The 19,660-nt window shown below is 42.0% G+C and overlaps 1 protein-coding gene across 2 annotated transcripts in view; it reads left to right on the plus strand.

Moving 5' to 3' along the window:
• Window positions 1-19,660, plus strand: part of LOC101598566 (zinc finger protein 14-like) — a 42,667-nt gene that overhangs the window by 14,959 nt on the left and 8,048 nt on the right. The window contains exon 5 of one of the 2 annotated variants that reach the window (XM_045139167.1): window positions 296-338. The exons of the other annotated variant lie outside the window; for it this stretch is intronic. Coding sequence (XP_044995102.1) covers window positions 296-328 — 33 coding nt within the window. The 3' untranslated portion in view covers window positions 329-338. Of the gene's footprint in view, window positions 1-295; window positions 339-19,660 lie in introns of those variants that run through there. 2 annotated transcript variants of the gene reach the window in all.

Raw genomic sequence — 19,660 nt, forward strand, 5'->3', positions numbered from 1 at the left:
AATAGTCTAGAAATTTTACTATCAGAAGGAAGTGTTCTGAACTGATAAGTATACTGTGATTATTAGTCACTGATTATGAAAGTAGATCTCTGGAATTTCCAGATTTTCACTCCTGAAAATAAATTTTCAGGTAACATAATCACTAAAGCCTTTAAAAAAAAGTTTTATTGATGGCTTCTATAAAGACAATATACCATGATATCAGTTCCTGTCACTCTCCCTCTGCTGAATCTCTTCTTTCCAACTACTCTCTCTCATATTTTAATGTCATCATTTTCCCTTTGCTATTATACAGGTCTTTGTAGCATCAGCCACTGCAAGGTCATGAATACCAAGGCCACTTTGTGTCTGGGTGGCAGCATTGTAGCCTCCTCTTCCTTTGACTCTTACAATTTTTTCATAATCTCTTCTGCAATGGACTCTGAGCCTTGAAAGATGTGATAAAGGTGTCTCAGTGCTGAACACTGCATTGTTACTTCTCAGCCCTTTGGTGAGTTTTGAGTCACCCCAGTGGTCACTGCCATCTAAAAAGAAGCCCCTCTAACCAAAAGTGAGAGTAGCATTAATACATGGGCATCAGCATAAGTGTTTAGAGGGTAGTTTGGTGGATATAATATATTAATTCAACCAGATAATAATAGTAGTTTCCCCCTAGGGCTTATATCTAAGGCCCTTCATATAATAGGTTGTACCTTTTATTGCTTTGTTTACCCGAGGTAGGGTCTCACTCTAGCCTAGGTTGCCTTAGAATTCATTATGTAGTTTTAGGCTGGCCTTGAACTCACAGCGATCTTCCTATCTTTACCTAGGTTGTACCTTTTTAAAATAAAATCTCTTTTCATATTCCAACCGCGTTGGATCCATATGTAAATAAAATATATGTCCAATATACCAGAAGTGATTTTTGGGTAAAAGTGATTGGTGAGCTGTTAAAAAGCATAAATTTTTGTTAGTTCTTAGAAGTTTTCTATGGGGCTCATGGCAGGGTTTCTGTAGTATATATACATGATGGTATTTTATGTTATTTGTAGAAAAAATGGGGTTTGACTGATTATTATATTAAACAAAGTAGTCCAGACTCAGAAACAACTATTATGCACTTCTCTTATTTATGGTTCTAGATATAAAATTATATATGCATATTTATATAAGTACTATATATGACATGATAGACTGGGGCAATGAAGGGAACTAACGGGAGAAAGAGGAAGCAGAGGGTATAGGAAGTGAAAATGATCAAAGTACATGATATATGAAAATGTCATGGAAGTTTTTTATGTTTATACTATATATTTTTGTTATTTTTTCATTTCTAAACATGGAAAAATTCAGGTGGAGAAATTTATTGGTTTGGACTGTAATAGGGAAGTCATAGAGAAGAGCAGTTCACACGTGATACACAGAAAAGAGGTGTGCAATATAAGAGACTAGTGTAAGGTATTCCAAGGAATCAGTTTCCTATTTTCTCTAGCTAAGGCATTTTATATTTCACAACTTCTCAATGATAACATACTGTGAGCACTTCCAGGGAGTAATCCTCTCATTAGGCCAGAGCCCTCTTGATCTAACCGTCTCTGGAGTTGGTCTTTACTAGTTCCCTAGATGTCTCTCAATCCAAGTTGATGATGGTGATTTATCATAGCCTTTTTTCAGATCCCACAACATTTTAGTGTAGATTATATCTTGCATTTCTTTCTTTCTTCTTTGAATTCTTTGTTTATTTGCAATCATACACACACAGAGAGAGAATGGGCCCAGCAGGGTCTCTATCTACTGCAAACAAACTCCACATCCCGTGCCACTTTGCATCTGGCTTTATGTGGGCACTGGGGAATTGAACTTAAGTCATTAGATTTTGCTGACAGGTACCTTAATGGCTGAGCCATATCTCCAGCCCTCATTTATTTTTTGATTTGTCTTAAACTTTTGTGCACTTTTGTAGAGTTTGTGAACTGTTTCAACTAACTTAAGATTATCAAATGTTAATATTTTTCATTTACTGAGGACTTGCCTTCAACTATATTTATGACAAGTTATGAGCTTACAAGTATTAACTTTACTTTGGGCTTATATTCTTGTACTTTTTTTTCTTTTTTTTTTTTTTTTAGTTTTTTTGAGGGATGGTTTCATGCTAGTCCAGGCTGACCTGGAATTCACTATGTAGTCTCAGGGTGGCCTCGAGCTCACAGTGATCTACCTACTCTGCCTCCCGAGTGCTGGCATTAAAGGTGTGTGCCACCACGCCCAGCTCATGTACTTGTATTTTGATCATAGTTTGTGTATTTCTCACACACAAAGAATGCATCATGCTGGATTAAGTGCCTTCTTGCCTGAAAGTGGAAGGACCTTACCTTTTGTAAAATACTGTATGTTGAATTCTGAATCTGTCTGTAAACCTTAAGTGAGCATGCATTTTTTTCATCAAAATCCTTCTTTTTTATGTTTCCTCTGTAATAATTTTTGAGACAGAGTCTTGCTCAGTGTCCCCTGGCTGGCACAGAGCTCACTGTGTAGCTGAAGCCTGTAACTCAGGGCACTCCTTTTGCCTGAGGTGCTCAAGCATTGGAATTACAGGTGTGCACTGGGTTTAGAATTATCCTTCTCTGAAATTCTGCTGAATTTATATTTGTCTTAAATGGAATATTTAATATCAGTTAGTAGTAAATATAAATATTAATGTGATTGATATTGAACATAATCAGATATCCTCCTATGGTAGGAATGCAGCTCTGCTTTGGTAATCATAAGTTCTTACCTAGAAGGCTGTGATAGTGGAATGAAGGTAAACCTAATTTTTTTTTATATTTTATATTTATTTATTTATTTATTTATTTATTTAACAGAGAAAGAGAGAGAGTGAGAGAGAATGGACACACCAGGGGCCTCCAGCCACTGCACATGAACTCCAGACACGTGCACCCCCTTGTGCATCTGGCAGATGTGGGTCCTGGGGAATGGAACCTGGGTCCTTGGCAGGCAAACACCTTAACTGCTAAGCCATCCCTCCAGCCCAAACCTGACTTTTGACCATGCTAACCAGTACTGTTAATGCAAGGGAAGGGATTGTGTTCCTTTCCATGTATCAGAATAATTCTATTTCACCAATTTTAGACACCATTCAGATTTTTGAAGGGGCAAAGGGGAGTCTTGGATTTTCTTAGTCCCTGAAGAACATTATCTACTTTTGGAGGTCTGTGACATGAATTGCCATAAGACATGGTCTTGTGGTGGAATGATGGCTCAAAAAGTAGGAGCACTTGTGTAAGCATGAGGGTCTGAGTTTGATCCCCAGCACCCACATAAACAGCTAAGCGTGACCCTGACATCTTACTCTGGTCTCCACCTCTGACAGATGCGTCTGCACATGTATGTATACACCACATGTACATGTGTATATCACATACACCAAAAAGAAAACATAGACTTGGTCTTGCTGTGAGTGTGAGACCTGCTGTGAGAGAACAACCCAAGTTCTAGACCTGTTGTGGCCTTTAGGACTATTTAAACACTCAAGTATTTACTTTGTTGTGAGGGATACTGTTTTGTTAACAGAGCTCTTCATAGTAGGTGCTTTTATGTTTCCAGAAACACAAGATAAAGTGAAAATATTTTAAGTTAAAAATGCACTTAAGTGTCGGAGAGATGGCTCAGCAGTTAAGGTGTTTGGCTTCATAGCCAAATGACCTGGATTTGATTCCCTAGTACCCACATAAAGCCAGGTGAACAACAACAACAAAAAAAAGTGGCACATGCATCTGGAGTTTGTTTGCAGTGGCTACAGGCCCTGATGGCCCATTCTCTCTCTCTCTTTCTCTATCTCTCTCTCTCTTCTTTCTGTCTCTCTGCTTGCAAATAAATAAATAAATGAAGAAAAGTTTTTAATGCATATAAGAGCTGGAGAGATTGCTTAGTGGTTAAGGCCCTTGCTTCAAAACCAAAGAACCCAGGTTTGATTCCTCAGTGCCCTCATAAAGCCAGATGCACAAGGTGTCATATGTGTCCAGAGTTTGTTTGCAATGGCTAGAGACCCTGGTGCACCCATTCTGTCTCTGTCTGTCTGTCTGTCTGTCTGTCTCTCTCTCTCTCTCAAATAAATGAGATATTTTTTTAAATGCACATAATTCATCTAAGCTTTTGAACTTCAAAGTTCAGCCGAGCCTAACTTCAGTATGTTTAGATCATTTCAGCTGGCCTACACTTGAACATGCAACATAATGTCTGTTTAATAATACTGTAGGCTGTCTCAGGTAATTTTTTTTTTTTGTTTTGTTTTGTTTTTTGAGGTAGGGTTTCACTGTAGTCCAGGCTTACCTGGAATTCACTATGTAGTCTCAGGGTGGCCTCACGGCAATCCTCCTACCTCTGCCTCCCGAGTGCTGGGATTAAAGGCGTGCGCCACCACGCCCGGCTCCTGTCTCAGCTAATTTATTGAATAGTGTGTGCTGTGTTGAATGATCTTAATTTTTATGTTGGTCAGATGACTTAGTGTGCTGCAGATTACTACTACTGCCCACTTGTGGTTCCTGGCCACTTTGGGGCCACTGCGCAGTAGTTTCCTGGAAGCGTCCAGGCAACTGTGGAGCAGAGGCTTGAGTGGCCATGAATGTGATGAGAAGAAACACCCAGGAGACTGTGCCAGAGGACACTATTTATTTGTCAGGGGAATGGGTTCATAAGTGTTTGTAAAGGAGTAGGATGAGATACAGGTCATAAGGGGGTTGTTTAGTACAAAGGTCCCACTGATGCCTAATTAGCATGCAGGGACTTTCTGGGTGAGTGGGAAATGGTGGCATGGTCTAAGTAGTAGCAGGGAAAGGTGTAGGGTATGGGTTGTAGGAGGAATGGCTGTGCGAAGGCTGCTGGCTGATACCTCATTAACATATAGAGACAGCCCGGGCAAGCGGCAAAAGGTCACAAGGCTCTGGGGAAAGTGAAACCTTAAGTCTCATCAGGATGTCCAGGCACCCAGGGTGTGGGGTGGGTGGGGGGGAATTGGCCTCACCTGCTGGTCTCCAGGCGAGATTATTAGGGTGTAAGCTTGCCCAACCTGGAGGGAGCAGCCTCACTCTTGCCAGTCTTGAGGCAAGATTATCGGGGTCTAGGCCTGCTGCAGTCTCTGGGGTTTGGGGCCCTCAGGCCTGCCTGCACCTCCAGTGGACTGGGGCCTTCAACTGCCTGACACCCACTCATCATCAGAAATTATAATCATATCTCAGTTTAGATTGAGATCACACAGAAAACTGAAAATCTTTTCTGCTCAGTATATATTCTTTGTGTGTGTGTCTCTGTGTGTATAGTTTTTTGAGGTAGGGTCTCACTCTAGCCCAGGCTGATCTGGAATTCACTGTGTAGTTTCAGAATGGCCTCAAACTCATGGAGATCCTCCTACCTCTACCTCCTAAGTGCTAGATTGAAGGTGTGTACCACCACACCTGGTCCTTATATATATTCTGTTTTTTTCTTAAATTTAGGATTTGTATTTTTATTCTATAAAATCACTTAAAAAGAGATGCGTCTTTTCTCATAACTTTAGTTTGCAAAAGGACACATAGCTGGGCATGGTGGTGCAGGCCTTTAATCCCAGCACTTGGGAGGCAGAGGTAGGAGGATTGCTGGGAGTTCAAGGCCACCCTGAGACTACACAATGAAATCCAGGTCAGCCTGAGCCAGAGTGAGACCCTACCTTGGAAAATAAAAAAAGAAAGAAAAATGCTGAAACAATTGCAGAGTTGGGCCATTAATTTCATTAGATTTTTACATTTCACTGTATATTCTTAGCATGAAAAGTTACATCAGTGATCATCGTTGTCTATTAAAAAGTGTAAATTCAGCTAGGTATGGTGTTGCATGCTTGAATCCCAGCACTCAGGAGTCAGAGGTAGGAGGATCATTGTGAGTTTGAGGCCAGTCTGACTTTACAGAGTTCAGCCTGGGCTAGCGTGAGACCCTAACTCAAAAAAAAAAAAAAAAAAAAGAAAGAAAGAAAGAAAGGGCTGGAGAGATGGCTTAGTGGATAAGGTGCTTGCCTGCAATGCCTAAGGACATGGGTTCGATTCCCCAGGACCCACATAAGCCAGATGCACAAGGTGGCATATGCATCTGGAGTTCATTTGCAGTGGCTGGAGGCCCTGATGTGCTTGTTCTCCACCCCCCCCCAAATAAATAAATAAAAATGAATTTAAAAATTTTTAAAGGAACAAGAAAAAAAGTGTGAATTCACTTATTCCTCCAGATGCTTATGGGCCTTCTCTCTAAGTCTATGAGATTGTGTTAGCTACTTTTGCATGGCTGTGATGGAATCTGTGACAGACCAACCTAAAGGAAGCAGGATTTATTTTCAGTTACAATTTCACTAGGGCTATGGAAGCAGGAGCCACTCAGTACTAGGTAGCAGAAGCTTATAGCAGTCTGTAATGAATGGTGGTATACAAGAAGCAGAGAACAGGTCAGACACAAGTGGGTAAAAGCAAGCCCTAGTGACTATCTCCACCTAGGCTACACCTCCTGACAGCTTCAAAATCCTCAAAATAGCATCCCAAGTTGGGCTTAAAAATCTGGAGTTCCAGCCAGGCGTGGTGGCAGAGGTAGGATTGCAGTGAGTTCGAGGCCACCCTGAGACTACATCGTGAATTCCAGGTCAGCATGGGCTAGAATGAAACCCTGCCTTGAAAAACCAAAATTAAATTAAATTAAATTTAAAAAATAAATTAAAAATAAAAATCTGGAGTTCCTTTGCAGTGACTAGGAGGCCTTGGCGTGGTGTGCACATTCCCTGTCTCTGTAAGTGTCTGTTCTCTCCCTCTATCAAATAAGTATATAAAATATTTTAATGTAAAAAAATAATATTCATCCGAAAAAATTGAGAAAGGGAAGCTGGGCGTGTCGGTGCGTGCCTTTAATCTCAGCACTTGGGAGGCAGAGGTGGGAGGATCACCATGACTCCAAGACCACCTTGAGACTACATAGTGAATTCCAGGTCAGCCTGGGCTGGAGTGAGACCCTACCTCAAAAAAAAAGTTGAAAAGGTTTGTTGGAGAGATGGCTCAGCTGCTAAAGGTGCTTGGTCACAAAGTCTGATGGCTCACGTTTGATTTCCCAGTACCCATGTAAATCCAGGTGTGCAAAGTGGCACATGCGTTTGGAGTTTATTTGCAGTGGCTGAAGGCCCTGGAATGCTCTTACTCACTCATGCTCTATCTGCCTCTTGCTCTGTCTCCCACTCTTTCTTCCTTTCTTCTTTCCTCCTTCCCTCCCTCTCTCCCTTCCTTCCTTCCTTCCTTTCTTCTCTCTCTCTCTCTGTCTCTCAAATAAATAAAAAATATTGTTTTCAGAAGTTAGAAACATGAGGGCTGAAGAGATGGCTTAGAAGTTAAGGTACTTGCCTCCAAAGCCCAAGGACTCTAGCTGACTCTCCAGGTCCCACATAAGCCAGAAACACAAAATGATGCAAGCACACAAGGTTGCACATGTGCACAAGAGGTTGCATGCATCTGGAGTTTGCTTGCAGTGGCTGGAGGTCTTGGCACACCAGTTCTCCTTCTTGCTCTCACTCTCTCACATTAAAAAAAAAAAAAAATTAAAAAGGCCAGTCTGTTGGGCTTGCCTCAAAAAAAAAAAAAAAAAGTTAAAAAAAAAGAGCCTGTGAGGGAGCATTTCAATGAAAATCATAACAATCTCAGGTGGACAGTGTTAGGACAGTGAGGGAACAAGCTCATGACGGTAGAAACAGGATTGCTTGTGCTCAATCTTCTCATTGCTTGACTGCATTTCCTATTATTTTAAGCATTCTTCACATGCTGTCATCATAAAATGAAAACATAATTAAGCAAGAATAATCCAGGAACTTTGAATACCATAATTTTGTGAATAAGGAATTGTTTTTAACATACTGTTTGAAATGTGTAATTTGTATATAATAAGGCCCCTGGAAACTTTGGGTGTGTGGTCCACAAAGCTCCAAAGTTCACTTGCTGTCCACTGGTATTACTTTCATCTGCTTTCACTTAAGCACATATTGAGTACAGAGAAATACATCTCCTTCATGTTTTATTAGTGAACAAAGGAAATTTGCTCTGTGTTCATTTCTTTTATTAGTTTCCTTCGCACTGGATATTATATAAGATTATTGTTCTATTTTATTTGGTCCTTTACCCCATTTTCCTCAGACATTCTCTCTTCCATCTTACAGAGAAAGAAGCACATGGGTCAAGCCCTTACAAAAAATCACACATCCTGTAATCATGAATGTCTCAGTGTGATGTCATATGTTAACACATGTCTGTGGCACTGTAACAAATACCAGTGGCAGCCTTGCTATTTCCAGCATCTGTCACATCTCTTGGGCTGGTTCCAGTAGATGCCTGCAGCTTTCCTTAGTGCACTTCCAGCTTTGTTTATTGGTAGTTTTACAAGTATGGCATCCATTACTCAGGTTGTAATATCACTGTATAACATAAGTTAAATGAAATGTGAATATATTATCCTGGTTACATATGAAAAATAGAAGTAGGAACGATTACCACCTCACATGCCTATAAATCCATACCTTTTATGTACCATTTTGTTTCAGCAAGACAAAAGATAGAAATGAAAAATCCTACTTCAGATTAATGAATGAATATATGAAATATGATTTATTCCAGAAGAAAACATTTAATTTGTGTGTCACTAAATCAGTACCAACTTCAAATGCAGTAGCAGAAACTTACTTAAGAGACCATATTATACAAATGATAGCATCCTTCATATACTCTCTTCAGTTCCTGAGGTCTCACTGAATTGCTTTGCCTTTTTGAGTCAACTCCACACTGCCTAAGAGCCTGGGCAAAGCTCATTTTTAAAATATGCAAAGTCAAGCTGTGGAAATGACTCCATAGCTAAAGTTACTTGCTCTGCAAGCGTACCAACTGGAAACCCCAGCACGCACATCAAGCTGTACGCAAAATGTCACACATGACTGTACACCATGACATTCTGCACTTGACCTCATAGTCCTCACTGTCTCAGTGTCAAATTATAACTGAATGCAGTGGCTTTATACCTTGCTGAGTACAAAGCCAAAATCATCACAGCCAAGACATAGAGTGGAGAAAGACTTATTTCCTGCAGCTGGCAAGAAGAGGACTGGCATAATTTCCAAAGCAATGCTCTCTTGAACAAAGGAACCATAGGGTTTTTATTTAGGAAGTCTACACATATTCATATAGGTGGGCCAGTTTATAAATAAGCTTAGGTTAGAAGTATATTCCTGAGCATGTTCAATTTAAGGGCACAATTTTTAAAAATATAGACACATTTTGGGATATGTGTAGCTCAAGGTCTTGGAGAACATACGTAAAAGATTAAAGTGACTAAGAGAAATGCCTTTGGGCATGCTGAACATACACCATAAAGTTTTAGCTTAAAATAATGAAAGGCTATTTTGAAGGTACATAACATTAACACAGGAGTCTGCCTCTGGAACTACTTGTTTTGCTTAGTCACTAATAAAATGAATCCATTCAAACTTCAGTAATCCCCACAGTCTTACTAGTCTAAACATTGCTTAAAGTAAAAAACTCAGCTTTTTCTGAGGCCCAAGGAAAATTCTTAGCTGTGAGCCTCCCTTTAAAATTAAAGAGAAAATTACTGATTTCCAGCATACAAAGGCAAAGAATAACCATTTTAAAAGAGAGGACCAGGAGCAGACCAAGGAAAGTCCAGACAAAAGGAAGAGCAAAACCTAGCAGGGTAAACATTTAACTTTGGTAGCACCGTGCCCAACATCCAGGACAAATGGTGCCATTATCTGAGCTCCAGTGAGTTTGGGGAGTCCCATACATGGCCTCTTTCTTGGGCTGGCTCCATGGATGCCTGTTGCCTTTCCTTAGCAGATGTCTCATGTTCATGTCAGTTTCAATATCTTAGCTTTGAGCTAGGCTTAACCTTCACAGTGTCATGCATAGCTCTCAGTACAGGGTATCCCCCCATGCTACTTTGCCTGGCCTCCTTGGCTTTTCTCTGGAACCTTGCTACAAGCCTTGATGACCCTGTTAACCTTGCATTATGACTGCTTGCTCTTAGTTTCCCACCAAAAATAGATGGTAAGATTTATTGCTGAAGACTTCACATGCTTGGGCTACAAGGTCACTGAGAAATAAAGCTGGAACTGAGATGAAAATCTCTGTGTTGACAACCAGCTGACAGGAATTTGGAAGAAGTTATGTGTCATGCAGTTCCATGAGAGAGAGGGAGGGAGGGAGAGAGAACTCATCAGTGGAGATAAACGTGGACACTGCAAACCTTAAGTTTGACCATCCAGGCCAAATGCGCCAGTGAGTGCAACAGTAGCATGTCTGTTATGCGGAAAACCCCTCTCATTGGGCTGGAGGCCTGCTCCCTGGACGAGAAGGCCGACACTGAAAACCCGTGATGGGGGACGTCAAGAGCCCTAGTGGTGTAACATCTACTGGCCTCTGACTAAATGCATATATTAGGATCGCCAAAGTGCCCGGTAACTCCCTTTCTTAATATTCCTATCCATGTATTAACGTTACTCTCACTTTTGGTTAGAGAACCTTCTCTTTTCAGATGGCAGTGACCTTGGGATGACTCAGAAGGCAACATAGTGCTGAGAAGTGACTGGAGTGCACTGCACTGAAGCATCTCTGTCACACCTTCTGAGGCTTGGGGTCCACTGCAGAAGAGGCGGCAGAAAGAATGTAAGAACCAAAGGAAGGGTAGGACCCCTTACAGTGCACTCTTCCAGACACAAAATGGCCTGGATATCCATGACCTCGCACTGCCTGGCACTGTCTACACAAGATCCTCATAATAGGAGGAGAAAATGATGACATCAAAATAAAATAGAGGCTGATTGAGAAGGGGAGGGGATATCATGGACAATGGAACTGTAAAGGGGTCAACAGACAGGTGGGAGGAGGGAACCTTTCCTTCCCAAGCTTCCTTAGATAAAGCCAACCCCCCTCAGAGAGGGGCCACCCACTCTGGGTGAAAGGCTTACCCTGGAGGAAGGAATCCTCCTTTAGTTAATCCTCTCTGGAAGCAACCTTAGAGACCCACTTACGGGTAATGTCTGTGAATTTCTAAACAGATCAATTGAAACAATACTTAACCCCACATGGTGTATGTGTTGGGAGTTTTTTACAGTGGCTAGAGGCCCTGGTTCACCCAGTCTCTCTCTCTCTCACTATTTTTTCTCTCTCTCAAATAAGTAAAATAGTTTTTAATTGGGTCTTGGACTGGAGAGATTGCTCAGTGGTTAAAGGCACTTGATTAGAAAGCCTGCCACCCAGGTTTTATTATTAATTATTATATATTTATATTAAATATTATTTACTAACTATTAGATGAATGCATCAAATATTATATTAAATATATTTTTATTACATAAATATTTGTATATTATTTATCATACTAATTACTCAGGTCACATGTACAGCCAAATGCACAAAGTAGTGCATGCATTTGAAGTTCATTTGCACTGGCAAGAGGCCCTGACATGCCCATACTCTCTCTCCCTGTCATAAATAAATAAACCAAAATAAAAAAAAAAACAAACTTGGGGGCTGGGGAGAGAGCTCAGATGTTAAAAGTGCTTGCTTACAAAGCGTGCTGGCCTGGGTCCAGTTTCCTAGTACCAACATAAAGCCAGATGCACAAAATGGCACAGGCATCTGGAGTTTGCGGTAGCAAGAGACCCTGGTTCTCTCTCTGTCTCTCTGTTTCTGTCTCTCTTTATTTGTTTCTCTTTGTCCTCACACATAAATATTTAGATACGAAATCCCAAAAAGGAAGTTTAGGTCTTAGGCCAGGCATGGTGGTGCATGCCTTTAATCCAAGTGCTCAGGGTGCTGAGGTAGGGGGATTGCCAGGAATTCAAGGCCAGCCTGGGCTACAGTGAGACCCTACCTTGACAAAATAACACCACCATTACCAACAACAACCACAAAAACATTGTGTCTTATGGACACGTCTCTGATGATGATGGGTCTGTCCTCAACTTTTCCACTTACTTTTGACCCCCCTCTTTCCAATACATTTATACAGTTCATTTATTCTAGAATTCAGCAAATTCAGTTATAAATGGCTTAAAAATTCATCCTGGGTCATATTTGTTTTCACCACTTCTTAATATCAACACAACTCAATAAACATTTTGATTCTTAAATTTATTTATTTATTTATTTATTTGAGAGCGACAGACACAGAGAGAAAGACAGATAGAGGGAGAGAGAGAGAATGGGCGTGCCAGGGCTTCCAGCCACTGCAAACGAACTCCAGACGCGTGCGTCCCATTGTGCATCTGGCTAACGTGGGACCTGGGGAACCGAGCCTCGAACCGGGGTCCTTTGGCTTCACAGGCAAGCGCTTAACCGCTAAGCCATCTCTCCAGCCCAACATTTTGATTCTTATAACCATAGGCTCCTCTCTAATCCATCTGTTCACTTAATTCATCCATTCCACCATCCAGCATGCTGCCTGGGTCCATATGGTAACCATCAACCTGATAATGGAGTGTAGGTAGTGGCTTATGGCTCAGACACCCCTCAGTTTCCAAAATCATGAGACAGTTAAGTTAACAATGTCAGCATATTGTCTTATTGACCAATAAGACTGTCTTCTATCCTTGCAAAAAGAATGGTTGGAATGTTAGCTGTAACAGGTGCCCCCAATGTGCCCCGAGCTGTGACTTTGCAATCTTCATTGTTACAGAAATTGACTCCATCCCACTTCACTAAAGTGAGGTTACCAATGCTTCGCTACCTCCTCCCAGTCAAAGAGACAAAGTCCAAATTTCTGCTCTGCTCAGGCACTGGGTGGACACATGACATTCCAAACCTCACTTCCCTGAGGGCTTTAGCAGGTGCTCCAAAGAACTGGATCTGGAGGTTTGCGTTAGTGGTGCCCAGCTTCCTCCTCACATCCCACAGGCCCCATGCAAGGCCGTCCCTCAGTGTAAGATTTCCCCTTCCCTTACCAAGAAGCATTACTGGCTGCTCTAAAATGTCTACTTCTTTTTAAAAAAAAAATATTTGTATTTATAAGCAGGGAGGAAAAGAGAAGAGAGAGAATGCCAGCATCTCTTATCACAGCAAATAAACTCCAGATGCATGTGCCACTTGGTGCATCTAACTTTATGAGAGTACTGGGGAATTGATGTCAGGCTTTGCAAAACATATCTTCAGCCTATTTCTGCTAAACCTTTTGATTGACATGAAATCTTTGAGGTACAGAATTTATGCAATATTGCATTATATGGTACACAGTAAGATAAACCAGTTGAGTCTAAATACCTTAACCTGCCCTTCAGCTCATGAAATCCTTTGTCAGTTGCTTTATTCTCCACTACATCTGCTTCTCTCTCATCATTTTTTTTTTTTAAATTTTTTGGTTTTTTGAGGTAGGGTCTCACTCTAGCCCAGGCTGGCCTGGAATTCACTATGGAGTCTCAGGGTGGCCTCGAACTCACAGTGATCCTCCTACCTCTGCCTCCCGAGCACTGGGATTTAAAGGCGTGTGCCACCACGCCCGGCTTCTCTCATCATTTTTGCATGTGTGTGTGGGTGTAGTGTGGTGTGAGTGATGTATGAACATATGTGTGTCCTTGTAGCACCCCATGTGCTCACCTGTGGTGGTGGGTGCTTGCATGCAGTGGCTGGAGCAGAACCCAGGCCAGCAGCTTTTGCAAGCAAGCACCTTTAACTGTTATGTCATCTTCCCAGCCCCTGGTTTTCATCTTGAGCTGGAGCATCTTACTGATACCAGAGTGTCCTGTTTTTTACTAGCCACAGGTGAGTCCCTGGTCTCTGCTCCCCTTGGCAGGACTGGGGTTGCTGTGTGTCTAACCATACCCAGAAGTTTATGCAGGATCTAGAGAGTCAAACTTAAGCAGTTTCAGGCCCTCTCAGACCTTGTAGGAAGTGCCTAACTGCTGAGCACTAGCCCCCTGCTTCATTTTTATGAGGCCCACTTCCCATGGAGTCCTGAATTGTTCTAGGAGGTCAGTTATTCTGATTTTCCTGTCAATCATCCCATAGAAATCAGTCAGGCTTGCTTTTAGATGGGGTTGGTGGGGGGGGGGTCTCATGTATCCCAGGCTGGCCTCAAACTCACAATGTAGTTGAGGGTAACCTTGAACTTTGAATCCTCCTGTTCCTATATCCTAAATGCTAGGTAGGATTATAGGTGTGAATCATCACATCCAATTTATTGAGATATGGGGAACTGAACCCCCTGCCTACTTGCATGCTAGGCAGTGCTGTACCAATTGAACTGCATCCCTAACACTCAAGCTCTTTTATCAGTTCATACCTCTATAATTGCACCTGTCTTTGTGCCTATCTCTCCACTGGGTTGAGTGTTGCTGAGGGTAAGGAGAAATGAAGCTCATCCCTGTGACCCTGAAACTGCTCAGAGAGCCCGGCACAGAAAACATCTTTGTAATAAACAAATGAATGCTATAGACATGCCAAAAGGAATAGACTATGGAAGAAAGGAAAAAGGAGAGCAAGCACATACTGTGTATACATGTTCCATTATACACGAAGTAGTGTTTCTTCATTCAACGTTTACCAAAACTGAAAATGAGACACTGCAAAATTCTCACTTGTTCAACTTCAAGAAGCTGTCTCCAGCTGGGTGTGGTGGCGCACACCTTTAATCTCACATTCAAGAGGCACAGGTAGAAGGACCAATGTGAGTTCGAGGCCAGCTTGAGAGTACATAGTGAATTCCAGGTCAGCCTGGCTCAGAGAGAGACCCTACCTCAAAAGCCAAAATAAAATAATAAAATAAATAAAAAGCTGTCTCCAGACTTGGGCTGTTGCAGATACTTAAGGATTATGACAGACAGAAAGGGAAAAGATCAAGCACTGGTCAGTTGGAAGGGGCACTGTTGTAATGGCAAGCAGGATTGGGACTTTCTATAGTACTAAAATGCCTGGTGTTCATCCAAGACTCAGATTTCCCTTCAGTAAAGTACCTGTGGCCAGCTGGTTAACACTTCAGAAGCATGAACTGAAGTTGATTTTCCCATTGGAAGTTTTAGGCTCCAAGACATCATATATTTACTTTGTTGGGATAAGTTTAGGTATATCATCAGCTATAAGTTGGTACCTTCATCATCAATAGGTATTTCATGGAGTCCAGCATACTGTCCCTCTTGTGAGGTTTTTGTAGATCTCTACTGAGTTGAATAAACATATTATTAATGAATATTCATGTGGGAAGTTCTGTTTCTCCCAGATGGAAGAGCAGTGTAGTCCTTACTGAGAGGAAATGAATGACATATCCCCCTGGCAAGCTACCTCAATTGACTAGATATTCCAGCCTTTGCTCTGAGATGGAGGGATCATTCCTGTGGGATGTTATTAAGCACCTGCACCCCTTAACTCCAGCTTGTGTTACCATGTTTCCCTCTCTTCATGCTCAGCACACCAACATTTATGTGCTCCACTAGTTCTTTCTGCCAAGAATGCTGTTCCCAACATTACCTAGGAACTTTCTTCATCAAACTCCAACAAGTACAATACCACTTCTTCCATGAGCCTAGTTAGTTTCATATTCCCTTCCACTTACATTCTCACAGCATCTTGCTCTCTTATCTTCCTATAGAGTTAACAGTGTTGTGTTTAGATATTCTGTGCCATGTAATTTCTCATTATTTAATGTGAGAAACTATTGGAGAGGTCAGAAAACCTGAAGGATTAGGAGGAACTGCAGTTAATATACTCAACCAGGGCCTTTGTTAAGACATTTGGTGGTGATGATATATAAAGTGTGACCTAACAGTATGCAGTTATGAACTTGGTGAGGTGGACAGGCAGTTGTGGGGTGTGTGGGTACGGCAGATGGCAGGTGTTAAGGGTCATGGACATAGGCTTGTGCATTCAGAAATAGTGTAATTGTCACTGAGCCTTGGTGAGTTGTAGGTGTTCAGAAACATGAAAGGAACAAGTGGGAGGGCGAGAGCATAAAAGACCATGAAAGGCACATGAAACGAATGTCCCTAAGGCAATGAGACACTCTCAATGTTGTTGCTTTCATGCATGTCACAAGAACTTGAACAATAGTTTGTCATGTGACATTAATCATAAATTATGGGATTTTTTTCCCCCCTATTTGAGGTTGCCATGAATGTTTATTACATGTAATAGACAGCTTCCAGGCTGCTGAGATGAACTTCTAGACCAGGCATAGTTAGGGAGGAAGGGATATTTACTGAAACTTACAGATCCAGGGGAAGTTCTGTAATAGCAGAAGAAGATGGCCTGTTTTCACAGGTCCAAGGGGGTGGGGAAAGGGAGAGAGAGAGATGAATCATAAGCCAAAGGCCCCAAACTATACCACAAACAAATATACTTCGGGAACTCCAGGCACTTTGCATATTTTCAAGCTGGAATTGCAAACCCACTACCACACTGTGGTGGTTTGATTCAGGTGTCCCCCATAAACTTAGGTGTTCTGAATGCTAGGTTCCCAGCTGATGGATATTTGGGAATTAATGCCTCCTGGAGGGAGTGTATTGTTGGGGGCAGGCTTATGGGCTTTATAGCCAGTTTCCCCATGCCAGTGTTTGGCACACCCTTCTGTTGCTGTGGTCCATCTTATGTTTGCCAGGGAGTGATGTCCACCCTGTGCTCATGCCATCGTTTTCCCCTGCCATCGTGAAGCTTCCCCTCAAGCCTGTGAGCCAAAATAAACCTCTTTTTCCCAGAAGCTACTCTTGGTTGGGTGATTTCTACCAGTAATGCGAACCGGACTGCAACACACACCTTAGGGCTGGACCCTAAGATTGGCCCAGCGACACCTCCAGCCAGGTGGCAGCAGATCCAAACTTCAAACTAACAAAACACTGAATATATTGGGGGCCATCTGTTTAAACTACCAAACTACACATTATTAGTGCATAATCTTCATGGATTTCCTTGCATCTACACCTATGAGTGTAATTGGTATTTCACAGGGGAACCTCCACTAGCTTGCATATTTCCAGCAATCCTCAGAGATGTTTGTAGCAATGTATTGACTATAAGGATGAGTATTGGTTCAGATACTGGGAACATACAGTTCTCCTTGGAGAATATGTTCTAGAAGCTTGAGAGACTTGGGAATCAGATGCTGGGGTACACATGGGTATCCAGAAATGCAGATAATGTTAAGATTTGGGACTGATTCTGAGGTCAGATGGGACAGTGTTATATTATCCACAGAAAGAGAAGGCTTTTACCTACCATTTTTACTTCCACAGAAGGAATTACAGAAAGAGAAAGGGAGAACAGGGAGGTGGGAGGAAGGAACAAGAGAGATAGAGACAGAGAAACTGCAAAAGAAAAAAGAAAAAAAAAGTAAAGAAAAATCAGGCTTAGAGACTCAGGCAAGTCTTCTGGAAACAGTCCATCAGTTTAGATTTCCTTAGGTTAGAATCATGAATTGAGTCCAATTGAGGTTTTTTTCTGTGATGAATATGAAGATGTTGTAGGTCAAAGATTTCTTCACAGGGAGGAGGGGGTCACATGACATGATGACCTACCAGTGTTACATTCTTCAGAGCAATCAGCCATGGGCTTCATTTCAGAATCTGTGTTGGTTTTCAGGCTTAGGAATATGTTCAACCTCCCCAATGCCATTTTTTTCCCTGTGACCTTGGGTGTGTGTGGCCGTTGTCTAATCTAGTTCAAGTACTTATTTTCCTTTCCTTTTGATTCTGAGGCAGAAGTTATCTTCCTTCCTCTCATAAAGAGGGAGGAGAAGTGACCATGGTAAGTTATCAACTGGTCACATAAACACAGAGAACACAGACAGAGAGAGAATAGTTTAATTAACAGGCAATAAAATAAGCCAAGGTCTGACCAATGTCTGCAGGTGTCACCAATCAGCAACACCAGCAAAACTGATGGCGAGAGGCATGGTAGAAGGATAACATCAGACAAAAAAGTCAGAGGTGGACAGAGGAGTTTCAACACATAACCACCCTTTAATTTGGCAAGTAATGGGGCATTACAGGAGTGTTCAGCACCGTCATTGGCTTGGTCTACAATAAGCCCAGAAAATAACCGGTTTTAATGTAAATACCTCATCTGATTAATCCCTCTTCTATATTTTATTTCTTTTAATGTTTTCTCACCATCATCCATGTTGAAATGATGATGGGCCCGATATTGTGCAGACCTGGTACGGATAATGACAGCTGCTGAGGGGTCATGACTATAACAGCTACTTCGTGTACAGGTGGTCATATGCAATACCATCCCTGGCTTTTACATTCTTTCTGTCCTCTTTTGTAATGTTCCCTGAGCCTTGGAATGTGTGGTAGAGATGTCTCATTCAGTGCTGAGCACTCAAAAGCCACTTATGCTCATGGCTTTAATTAGTTTTGAGGCTCCCTAATAGTCACCCTCATTTTCAAAAGCAAGCATCTTTGTCCAAAGGTGACCACTAATCTAAAAGACAAAAAACAAAACAAAACAAAAAAAAAACAGTGTTTAGGACTGGAGAGATGGCTTAGCAGTTAAGTGCTTGCCTGTGAAGCGTAAGGACGCCGGTTCAAGGCTTGGTTCCCCAGGTCCCTTCCCCCATAATAGTCACGCCACTGTTACATCAGCAGGCACGTATTGTCTCGCTAGCTAGTTGGTGGCATACATGGTGGACACAGTGGATAAGACTACTGATGACTTTTCTTCCCCACCAACCTGCATAGCACTCACCACGATGACAGCTAGCCAGCAGGGATGAGGCTTCCAGTTCAGCTCGGCTTGATTTCTCAGTGTTTATCAACTGAAGTATCTAGTGTTTTTAGCAATATGGACATAGCATCCAGTTACTGTGGACAACCAAGAGCAATGACAATAGCCTGTATTGTTTCCAGGGCGCCAGGGGCCTTCCTAACCAACATCTCAAGGGCTTCATCTCACTCCTGGCACTGGGGTTTTTCTATGACAAACCATGACTTCTAGTTAAAATGTCTTTTATTTTATCTTATTTATTTCAGAGAGGGAAAGAGAGAAAGAGAGGGAGAGAGAGAGAGGGAGAGAGAGAATGGGTGTGCCAGGGCTTCCAGCCACTGCAAACAAACTCCAGATGCATACCGCCACCTTGTGCTTCTGGCTTACATGGGTCCTGGGGAATCGAACTGAGGTCCTTTGGCTTTGAAGGCAAGTGCCTTAACCACTAAGTCATGTCTCCAGCCCTAAAATGTCTTCTTAAAGGGCATTCTGCTCCTGTCTTAATAAACTTGCTTTGCTTGCTTACTCCTTTGTCCACGCCTCCTCTTCAAAAACTTCAAAGAACTCTAGAGCTGCTGTCTCACCTTGACATTTGGTGACCATTGATTCCCTGGCACCTTGGTCTCTGGGTCAAGCACATCTGGGTCAAGACAAAGGCCTTGTCCTTCTCAAAGATTCTGTATCAATTCCTTTGTGAAATATTGCTGGCTTATACCTTTGGTTTCTTTGTGCACTGAATAACTGTATTCCATTGTTTGCAAGTTGTCCTTTTCTTTGCAGAAAATGAGATTAGTAGAGAAGTTCAGAGAAAGGTTGGCCATCAGTCAGCTGCCTCATCCAAAATTCCTCAAGTGACAATATCAGTTCATTCTTCTTGTTCCAGGGTGTTCTAAGCTGAGGTCAGGGAATGTAGGAAGAAGCAGGTGTCAGTTCTG

Source organism: Jaculus jaculus, chromosome 21 (genome assembly GCF_020740685.1).
Source record: "Jaculus jaculus isolate mJacJac1 chromosome 21, mJacJac1.mat.Y.cur, whole genome shotgun sequence".
Taxonomy (NCBI): domain Eukaryota; kingdom Metazoa; phylum Chordata; class Mammalia; order Rodentia; family Dipodidae; genus Jaculus; species Jaculus jaculus.